The sequence below is a fragment of the Triticum dicoccoides genome, chromosome 1A, assembly GCF_002162155.2.
Source record: "Triticum dicoccoides isolate Atlit2015 ecotype Zavitan chromosome 1A, WEW_v2.0, whole genome shotgun sequence".
In the NCBI taxonomy this organism is placed as follows: Eukaryota; Viridiplantae; Streptophyta; class Magnoliopsida; order Poales; family Poaceae; genus Triticum; species Triticum dicoccoides.
In genome coordinates, this window is record NC_041380.1 from 386,232,252 (window position 1) to 386,243,170 (window position 10,919).

A 10,919-nucleotide genomic window follows, 5' to 3' on the forward strand; every position below is an offset into this window, starting at 1 on the left:
GAGTCTTCTTCTTCCTTGGAAACCCCCCTTCAATTTCTTCTCATCACTAGCCACGCGCCACACGTTGGATGTCACGAGACACTACCACGGTTGATGCCATCATTGACCAAGCAGGTGACCATGAAACATTGACCAACACTATCGTCGAGGTGTGTCAGTGTTGCACCACAACTTCCTGCCATTTAGGCATAGGCTGTGTCGCCACGCCCTCCAACGACAGAGTCTGCATGGCGGTGTCGCGACTGCAACGGTGATGGGGTTGTGACTGCAATGGTAGTGGTTTTGCGACTATAAGCCCCGGGAGGGGGGGGGGGGTCTTGTGAGTGCGAGGCAGTGGTGTTTTTACGCGGCAACGACTGAAACGGTGGCCGTGTTTGCGCGGATGACTGCAACAACGATGAAATTGTGACCGCAATGGTTTTAGAATTTGGTGTTTTGCAACCGGGGCTATGTTTCTGAGACATTTGTGTTGTTGCAATAGTATGTAACAGGGGCCAATGTGTTTTGAAACATGTGTGATGTTACAATGGCGGCCACGATGCACTTTTGCAACATTGGTCTTGTTTCAAAGGATAAAACGGTTCAAGAAAGATTGCAACAATTCTCCTGCTTCAGAGAATCAAGCGCAACACTAGCCTTGTTGCAAAAGCTGGCCTTCAGGCTGGAGAGACCAGACGGCTATTCGAGAATGCATCTGACGGCTACCGAGGCGGTGGATCTATTTAGATTATCACCCGGCCGACAGCGCTGCCCTTTCTTTTCTTTTTTTCAAGATTAAATTTCGTTTTGCATATTTATAATTGGTGGGTTGGCATACGTACGTGACAAAGAAAACAAAAACAAAAAAGAGCTACACGTGTATACACGGACACATGCATGCAGCACGGGCAGCCTCAGTGACCGACGATCATGGCCTCCTCGTCAGCGAGTTCTATGCCGGCATCGGCCATGCGTTTCTCCTTGTACACGTAGCCCCTGGCGGCGATCGTGAAGAAGACAATATTGATCGCGCTCATGACGGCGAGCAACCAGTAGAAGTAGTCGAGCCTCCCCTGGTCGATGTTGTTGGCGAGCCAGCCGTCGTTGCTCCCGTGGCCGGTGACCTTGTGCACGATGGTGACTATGAGCGTGCTGAAGAAAAAGCCGAGCGCGCAGGTGCTGAGGAACAGCCCCGTGCTCATGGTCTTCATCCCCTTGGGGCACTCGCGCAGGAAGAAGTCGAGCTGCCCCATGTACGTGAACGCCTCGCCGGCCCCGACGAGCAGGAACTGGGGCATGAGCAGGAACACCGTGAGCGTGACGCCGTCGGCGGACTCGGTGAGGCGGTACCGCTCGACGAGCGCGGCGGCGGCCATCCCGGCGATGGACAGGAAGAGGCCGACGAAGACGCGCTGGAGCGGGGAGAGGCCGTGCGGGTTGCCGGTGACGCGGCGGGCCACGGGGGCCACGAGGCGGTCGTAGAGGGGCACGGTGAGGAGGATGGAGCCGATGAGGAAGACGGTGAGCGAGCCCGCCGGGATGAGGAACCCCGAGCCGCCGATGGCGCGGTTCATGACGGACGCCTGCTCCACGGCGAAGGTGGTCATCTGCGCGTGGATGGTCCAGAACATGATGGTGGTGGCCCAGATTGGAAGCATGCGCACCACCTGCTTCACCTCCTCCACGTCCGTCCGCGTGCACAGCGTCCAGCTGCTCGCCGCCGCGGGCGACTCCCGGTCGACGACGGCTGCGTGGTCGAGGAATCTGCATTCGCACATCAAAAGCCATTAGCCAGTGTACATCAGTAGCGATTTAACAATGCCAGTTACTGAAGTAGTACTAATTGAGTGAGTCCACTGCGTTTTTAATTGAATCTTTGGGCTGACGAGATGCGTCCCGTTAAAACTGAGTCTACTTCTCGCGCGTCGATCTCCGTCCCGATTACTCCAGTACGTAGTACGTACGCGACTCGTGAGCACAAGCACACGAGACATATGATATGATATGATAATGCCCTTGGGACGATGCCAGGAGCCACTACTGGAACGTGTGCAAGCGTGTGGTCGAGCACTGCACCAAGTCACCAGCTATCTCGCACAAAAGTCGATGCTGATGCACGGAATCTTGCCAGTCTTGGAGGAGGTGTTCTCAGTGGAGTGACCTTTGGGCGTGGCAGCGAGCCCGTGAGCCGTGAGCCTGAGCAAAGCTGCATATTGTCATGAGGCTGGGCAGTGCCACCCGTGGGAGTTGGGCAGGCAACTGGCCGGCCACGAAAACTTACAAGGAACTAGCTCGCGACCACTCCACTTGGCTTTGGATCGGTCGATCTCGGCCGAACCCAAAAACGCGATGCATTGCACGTTTCTCTCGCAGGGAAGCTGCGAGATGCCTCTCACATAAAAGCAGTGGCTGTGGGCTGTGGCTGTTTCTTGCGCCGAAACTTTCCCTAAATTGACCCATCGAAGTTTCTATGTAACTTTCCGACTAAAAAAATATCACGGTTAGAATTGTACCAAATCAATGACAATTAAGATGAATCGGAGTGAGTACAAGTTTTTTGCTGGTATATACAGTAGTACTCACTCCGATCCAAAATGAGTGTCGTGGTTTTAGTTTAAATTTGTAATAAAACCACCACACTTATTTTTGGATTGGAGGGAGTAATTTTTTTCCGGGTATTTTTTTTCTAGCTAGCTTGTTAGCGATTCGTGGCCGGTCACGTAGCCTGCCTTATCTGATACGGCGAGCGGGGAACGTATCCGGCTGACAGCTACACGCTTGGACGTTGGAACTGAATATCTCATTTAAATCCCATCGATTAATCCCGGCTAGCTAGATTTCCGCAATACGCGATAGATGTGGCACGATCCATGGGGCCATGGCCGTGCACTGTCGCTCTACACTACACATCGTGTCCATGTCACGTACTCCATTAGTCACCGTGGGCCGGTGCCAACTCAATCGATCGCGTGCCCAAATTGTTAATAATTGGCAGGCCGGGCTTCGCCGCGACACACTACTGTACGTGTTGGCCCACACATGCGTGACATGAATGTACAGTAGATAGCCCAACACTAGCTTTGCTTGACACTTGCTTACAATCACTGGACACTGGACCATTGCCTAGTGTCTATTCTAGCTAGCTATTTCTGAACTAAGATTCAGGAAGTACTGTACTGTTCGGACTTGTATAAGCTAGATACGTGAAGCATTGCTACAACCCTTTTTTAGCCAAAACAAATGGGCCTGCATGTGTTGTGACCGGTTAGAGAGAGAGAGGGAGGCAGAGAGTTGTTTTGGTAAATGAAGAGACATTTATTTTATTTGTGGACAATGGGTAGGGATGTGAATGTCGCGCTGGGCCATGCTAGTACCACCAATGATGAGCTCCCTGGCTGGATACTCAAATCTCAGTTTAATCCCATTTAAAGTAATGGGAGTATCAGACAACCTGGCCTGATACAACTTTGTCAGACGATTCATCTCCTAGAACTCGTCTAGCAGGTTAATTAGTTGTTAAAGCAGCAGACTAGGCAATTTAGGTACGAGGAGCGATGCTCTTGAGCGAATGCTTACCGGCACTCCTTGCTGTGGGGGAGCTTCAGCTTGCCCTTGAGGTCCTCGCCGGCGGCGGCCTTGTCGTCCACGTCGTAGAGCATGCTCGGGTCGGACGGCAGCGGCAGGGAGCGCTTCCTCCATGCCGCGGCCGTCACGGTGGCGACCTGCGTCAGCGGGCTGCCCACGAGCTTCTTGAACCGGTACTTCCGGGTGCCGGACAGGAACACGCCCAGCCCGCAGAGGATGCCCACGGCGACGACGCCGTAGCCCCACCGGCGGCCGACGTTGTCCTGCACGTACACCAGCACGGTGACGGCCAGCAGCGCGCCGATGCTGACGAAGAAGTAGAACCAGTTGAAGAAGCGCATCATCATCTTGCGCTCGCCGTCGTCGGACTCGTCGAACTGGTCCGACCCGAACCCGGACACGCTCGACTTGAGCCCGCCTGTCCCCAGCGCCGTCATGTACAGCCCCAGGTACAGCACGCCGAGCTGCGTCCCGTTCGCCGGCACGCAGTCGGGGCTCTGCCCCGTCGCGTCCCCGCACGCCGCCGGCCGCAGCCCCGGCGCCACCGTCGAGATCGTCAGTATCATCACGCCCTGCATCGATGTAGCTATGCAGGTCAGTACGGGGACAGATCCTAGGCGTGCAACTGTGGGTTATGTGCAAGTCACGTACGGTGGCTTGGACGGCGGAGAAGACGGCGATGGTGAGGTAGCGGCCGAGGTAGGAGTCGGCGATGAAGCCGCCGAGGAGGCAGAGCATGAAGGAGGTGCCGATGAAGTTGGTGACGGTGTTGGCGGAGGCGGCGCTGCCCAGGTGCATGGTGCCGGTCATGTACGGCACCAGGTTCACCGCGATGCCCAGCGTCGTCATCCGCTCGAACAGCTCCGCGCCTTCACCAAAACCAAGATCTCAGTTCTCCATTCGTCCCACACCCACACGATCGATCGAACAGCATCCCACGAAGCGGCCATGCAGCAAAACGACAGGGGCGCTCGTAAGATATACCTAGGATCATGGCGGCGCATCCCCACCCGCCGGTGGTGGCGCGGGCCGCGGGGCGGCCCTTGTAGTCCCAGGCGTCTGTCAGGGCGGCGCCCTGCTTGCCGGCCTCCGCCACGGTCTCCGGCAGCGCTTCCGAGCCCATCTCTGCCTCAAGATCAAGCCTCTCACGTGCTCGTGATGACAGGATCGAGCGAGCGGCCGGGGGGACAGGGAGTGCGGTGACGAGGAAGCTCGGGCTCGAGGGGGAGGTGATCAAGGATGCTGGTGGAGTGGTCCTGCGGGGTTGAGGGGCTTCTTTTATAGCGGGAAGCCGGTGGATCTCTGCCTCGGGATTCGGGCTGCATCTCACCTTTGCTTTCGTTGACGAGCTAAGTGTGATTAGTTTGTGGTTAATTAGTCGTTGTCTCCTTCTGCCACAAAAATAGCCACCGTATCCTGCCTCCCAGGGTTCTTTTTCACATGACTCTGGCACTCGTTAATTAATCGCTCAATTATTGGCTAGCTTGTTTTTTTTAACACAGTTCAGATCGTAAGCGCTCATACATACAAGCGCATCGTCGAAAATTCTGAAATAATGCAAACACCAGAACTTAAACCCTGGTGGGCTGGGGATATCACTGCCCCTCTAACCATCCAACCACAGGTTGGTTTGCTTGTTCTATTTTCTTTAAAAAAAGGTTTTTATCATTCATTTCACTACTACTCTGAATTGTCTACCGCTACTCTGATTTGGCACTAAGAATTTTAACTGTTAAAAAATATCATTGCTTCGTTAGGCCATGTACAATGTACCAACATGTCAGCTCTTCCTCTATCTCACTACAATAAAGTTTGGGTCCCATTTGATCCCAACATTGTTCTTATTTTTCTGTAAAATTATTCGCTTGCTTACTCCTGACAAGTGGGGTCACACTTATCATTGTGAGAAAGAGAGAGGTGACATGTGGGTCTAGAGGTATTTTTGTCATATAACATGGTCAACTGGTTTGACTTGACAATAAGAATGCCTAATGATATTTTTGAGCAAACATTTAATGAAATGATGGCATTTTTAAAATATTTAATAGCATTGTTGAGCAAGCATCTCATGGAACGATGACATTGAGCAGTTGTAACTTTAATGACAAAAATGAGTAATGAGACGTAACTAGTGGTATAAATGATAAAAATCAAAAAAGAAAGCATGTTTTATTTTCCAAGAAGCTCAAACAAATCAGATCGGGAGTAGGCTATTGGCTGAGCAGGCGCCCGGGGAGCTAGCCTACCGGGACGAGATGACAAAAAAAAATATTTTCTTAAGGCATAGTTAGTAGTAGAGTCAACAATGACGAAAATTTCATTTTAGAGCTCGAGCTATATGGAGCTCGTTTTTGTAAAACATTCAAAACTAATGTTTCAGTTCTTAAAAAAAAATCCAGTGTCATACAGACGTATACTGCATGCCTGCAAAAATTCACAACGAAATACATTGACATGCGGGCTACACAAAAAAGACAAATAGTTGACATTGGAAACGGCGAACAGTGTGTACTGTTCATTTAGAAAACCAACGATTTTTTTGGTAGCCCCCGAATCAATGTCTTTTCTGATGAAACTATACAGAAGTGTAGTACACATTCATATGTCGGTGTGGAATTTTTTTCAGAATTTTTTGTAACTTTGAAACGTGAATTTTGAATGAAAAATGGGCTCCATGTAGCCCGAGCACCAACGCTTCACTCCAACAATAGGCCCTATCTGTAGTACCCCCCCTTCGGTTTGGTTTATAGATTAGACACAGATTTTAGGTCTTTGATTTGGCTAATAGATTATGTATAATGTGTCACAAAAGTTATATAGTTAGAAACTTCATTTGAAACGATGTAAAAAGATACATGCACTCAGTACAAATACATATAAAAATTCAGATGTCTAGATGCACGTGTAATGTCAAAACAAGGTATCCATACGTTTACACACCTCTTACTTAAATTTATTTCATAAACTCCTATGATTATCTCACCACAACAGACCAGGTCTCTTTTTATTAAAAAGGAGGTTAAAACCCCTGCCTCTGCATCAATTGATGCATGCGGTCATCTTTATTTATTGTTTCACCAAGGTCTAACAAGTACATACATCAAGCCACCCGAAGCCACCACTCATACCTACAAAACTCGATAATGTGGAGTACTCTCACTCCCCATATCTAAACCGGTGTTGTCGTCGATCCATCCACATAACGTATCGGAACGAACAGCCGGTGCAACAAACCTAAAACATACACCACATGCACACGTTTTACCGCCATCATCTGCGGACCACTGACCCATCTTCAGGAGAGAGATCTACATCATTCTTGCCAGTCCGTCCATCCGTCGACGCCACCACGGAGCCTAATGGCGTCACCGTCCCGCGCTTGTCCATCCAGACGCGAAGATTCTGAAAGATCTGTCGTGCGTAGCACCTGCCGACCAGGCATGACACAACGTAGCACCTGTCGGCCAGGTGACATCTCCACCGAAGCTCCATGCAAGACGAAGCTGCTCTACCGCCCGCCTCTTTCTTCCAGCGCTGCTCCAAAACGATGCTCCCAAGAGAGAAATGGCACCGCAGTATCGCCATCGCAGGGTTTTCCCCGGAGCAGCACGAGTGGGTTGACAGTCATTGCACGACGATGCCTTCATCAAGGTAACAGCGCAGAACACCGCCATCGCATGCCACCGGCTCGGTTTTCACCGGAAACTATGGCTTCCAAACTCGCAACCGGAACTAGATGACGGATCCCGAGATCCGACCATCCAGCCTCAGGCGGACCAGCTCCGACGGAGGAGATGGCCACCACCGCCGGTTGCACCGACCAGATCATATCTGATCAGAGGTGCCGCCAAGGCCCACCAGGCCCTCCACACCGCCGCCGATCCGAAGCCGGATGACGCTCCGCCGCAGCAAAAGTCTCCGCTGCCCGAGCAGACAAACCGCCGCCCACCTCCACCCGTGACCGGGCTGCCCAACGCGCAGTAGTCACCGTCGCCCGCGACAGGGCCAGCTACCGCCGCCGCTGCCGCGACCAGATCTGTCGCGCCTCCGCACGTGCAAGGGCTCTGAACCACCCGTGAGACACAGGAGAGAGGAGGATCCCTGCCACCGCAGTCGGCCCCCGGGCACATCCCGACGGCGTCCTCCGGCGGCGGCGGGTTGAGGGAAGGTGGATTCGGGAGGAGCGGGGATGGCTAGGGCTGGGTACTCGCCAGGGTCGCCCGAGCGGGGGCAACGCGGGGGTAAAAGAAAAGGGAAATATAAATATAATGTTGTGTTGTACAAACAAAGTAAGGCCATACATGATGAACTATTTGTGTACGTATATACTTTTCACTCTGTCACTATTTCAAGTAATAGTTTTTGCCATGATAGGCTTATTTTGAACATATTACATTATAACTATGCACATTCATCATCCGATAATTTTTCACACAACATATTAGGTAGGAGATATCATGATGATGTATATTACCTCCACGTAAATTTGTAGCAGGCTGCAACACAGGCTACAAAAAATATTATGGATGGATCAGGCAGTGATAAAGTAGTAAATGCCAATAGCAAACTATTAAATGAGTTGGCTATAGATGGCATGACTATTGGGTAGAACCCGCGGTTGGTATGTTGCTTTGAACCTAATGGCCATGTTATGATTATTATGATCTAATGGACATGATATGCTTAGGTATAGTCACCAGGAGCTAATGCTCATTATTTGTAGGTACAACTATGAAATTAAATGTCGGGATATGATTAAGTGCAATTATAAAGATCTAATGGGTGTAATTTATTCTATCGTAGCTTGCCACATAACTAGTTAAGGTTTTCAACTATGTAAAAGTTTCCAAAAATACTAAAACAACACACTTATCGGGGTGATGGCGGAGGCCCATCCGGGGCTCGGCGCGGTGGGGCTTGCAGCGGCGTGGCTACAACCTCATGGTCGGCCTGGTCTTCCCGCGGCTCCGAACGAACATGCTCCAGCGACGGTTCGTCTACGATTGACTTGGGGTGAGCTCTCTCCATCTTCTATGATTTCAGCTACAGGCTCATCAGGCCGGGTTGGCTCCATGGTGCGGTGTGGGTGCGTGTGTGGCCTGCCGGAGGTGACAGGGGACTTCGGGAAGGGGGCAGGGTGCCCCCTTCGTGGCATCTGGCGACTGCTTTGGGTGGCTGCCGGAGTTCCCCTGGCCCAGATCTGGCCGCCGAGGACACCAACCCTGCCAAGGTGTCGGCTTTGGGGTGGAAGGGAGTCTTTTGCTCCATTCCGGTCGGCCGTGTCGGTTTTGGTTATCCATGGATGAGGGTGGGGCTTCGATGCCGTGGCGGTGGCCCGGTTTGTGGAAGCCAGGGTGCTCATGGGCGGAGCACGCGGCTCGGGCGCTGTCCGATCAGCATGGCCGTGTGGTAGGCATGTTGACCGGGGTGTGTCGTTCAATGGCGGCGTTGCAGTTGTTTGTAACCCAATCCGATGACGGTGAGTGTTGGCCGGGGTGGAAACCTGCTCTATCTTGCCAGGCCGGCGACAACATTCTAGCGCCGTCCCCTTCTTGAAGGCGCCGTCGGGGCACCTCATCTGTCACCTTGGTGCTCCGGGGAAAACCCTAATCCTTGGATTGGGCGGTGGCGACACTACGATGCCGTTACCTGATAACCCACAAGTATAGGGGATCGCAACAGTTTTCGAGGGTAAAGTATTCAACCCAAATTTATTGATTCGACACAAGGGGAGCCAAAGAATATTCTCAAGTATTAGCAGCTGAGTTGTCAATTCAACCACACCTGGAAACTTAGTATCTCCAGCAAAGTATTTAGTAGCAAAGTAATATGACAGTAGTGGTAACGGTAGCAAAAGGTAACAGTAGTAAAAATAATGTTTTTGGTATTTTGTAGTGATGATAGCAATAGCAACGGGAAAGTAAATAAGCGAAGAACAATATATGGAAAGCTCGTAGGCAATGGATCGGTGATGGAGAATTATGCCAGATGCGGTTCATCATGTAACAGTCATAACCTAGGGTGACACAGAACTAGCTCCAGTTCATCAATGTAATGTAGGCATGTATTCCGAATATAGTCATACGTGCTTATGGAAAAGAACTTGCATGCCATCTTTTGTCCTACCCTCCCGTGGCAGCGGGGTCCTTACGGAAACTAAAGGATATTAAGGCCTCCTTTTAATAGAGTACTGGAACAAAGCATTAAAACATAGTGAATACATGAACTCATCAAACTACGGTCATCACCGGTAAGTATCCCGATTATTGTCACTTCGGGGTTAACGGATCATAACACATAATAGGTGACTATAGACTTGCAAGATAGGATCAAGAACTCTCATATATTGATGAAAACATAATAGGTTCAGATCTGAAATCATGGCACTCGGGCCCTAGTGACAAGCATTAAGCATAGCAAAGTCATAGCAACATCAATCTCAGAACATAGTGGATACTAGGGATCAAACCCTAACAAAACTAACTTGATTACATGATAGATCCCATCCAACCCATTACCGTCCAGCAAGCCTACGATGGAATTACTCACGCACGGCGGTGAGCATCATGAAATTGGTGATGGAGGATGGTTGATGATGACGATGGTGACGGATTCCCCTCTCCGAAGCCCAGATCAGCCCTCCCGAGAGGTTTTAGGGCTTGACGGCGGCTCCGTATCGTAAAACGCGATGAATCCTTCTCCCTGATTTTTTTCTCACCGAAACCAAATATATAGAGTTGGAGTTGAGGTCGGAGGAGCTCCAGCGGGGCCATGAGGTAGGGGGCGCGCCCTAGGGGGGCAGGCGCACCCCCACCCTCGTGGACAGGTGGTGGGCCCCTGGCCTTCATCTTTTGCAAGGATTTTTTTATTATTTCCAAAAAGTTGTTCCGTGAAGTTTCAGGTCATTCGAGAACTTTTGTTTCTGCACATAAATAACACCATGGTAATTCTGCTGAAAACAGCGTCAGTCCAGGTTAGTTCCATTCAAATCATGCAAGTTAGAGTCCAAAACAAGGGCAAAAGTATTTGGAAAAGTAGATACGACGGAGACATATCAACTACCTCAAGCTTAAACCTTTGCTTGTCCTCAAGCAATTCAGTTGACAAACTGAAAGTGATAAAGAAAAACTTTTACAAACTCTGTTTGCTCTTATTGTTGTAAATATGTAAAGCCAGCATTCAAGTTTTCAGCAAAGATTATAACTAACCACATTCGCAATAATGCTTAGGTCTCAAGTTTACTCATATCAATAGCATAATCAACTAGCGAGCAATAATAATAAACCTCGCATGACAACACTTTCTCAAAACAATCATAATATGATATAACAAGATGGTATCTCGCTAGCCCTTTT

At 50.4% G+C, this 10,919-nt stretch overlaps 1 protein-coding gene across 1 annotated transcript; it reads right to left on the bottom strand.

Annotated features, from left to right (window-relative positions):
- Positions 1 to 610: 610 nt before the first annotated feature.
- On the bottom strand, positions 611 to 4,806 carry LOC119275096 (protein NRT1/ PTR FAMILY 6.3-like). The gene is made up of 4 exons (XM_037555884.1): positions 4,549 to 4,806; positions 4,216 to 4,433; positions 3,556 to 4,136; positions 611 to 1,743 (listed from the first exon to the last, which is right to left on the bottom strand). The coding sequence occupies exons 1-4, from the start codon at positions 4,685 to 4,687 to the stop codon at positions 894 to 896; spliced, it is 1,788 nt and encodes a 595-aa protein (XP_037411781.1). The 5' UTR covers positions 4,688 to 4,806; the 3' UTR covers positions 611 to 893.
- Between the last annotated feature and the right edge of the window lie 6,113 nt (positions 4,807 to 10,919).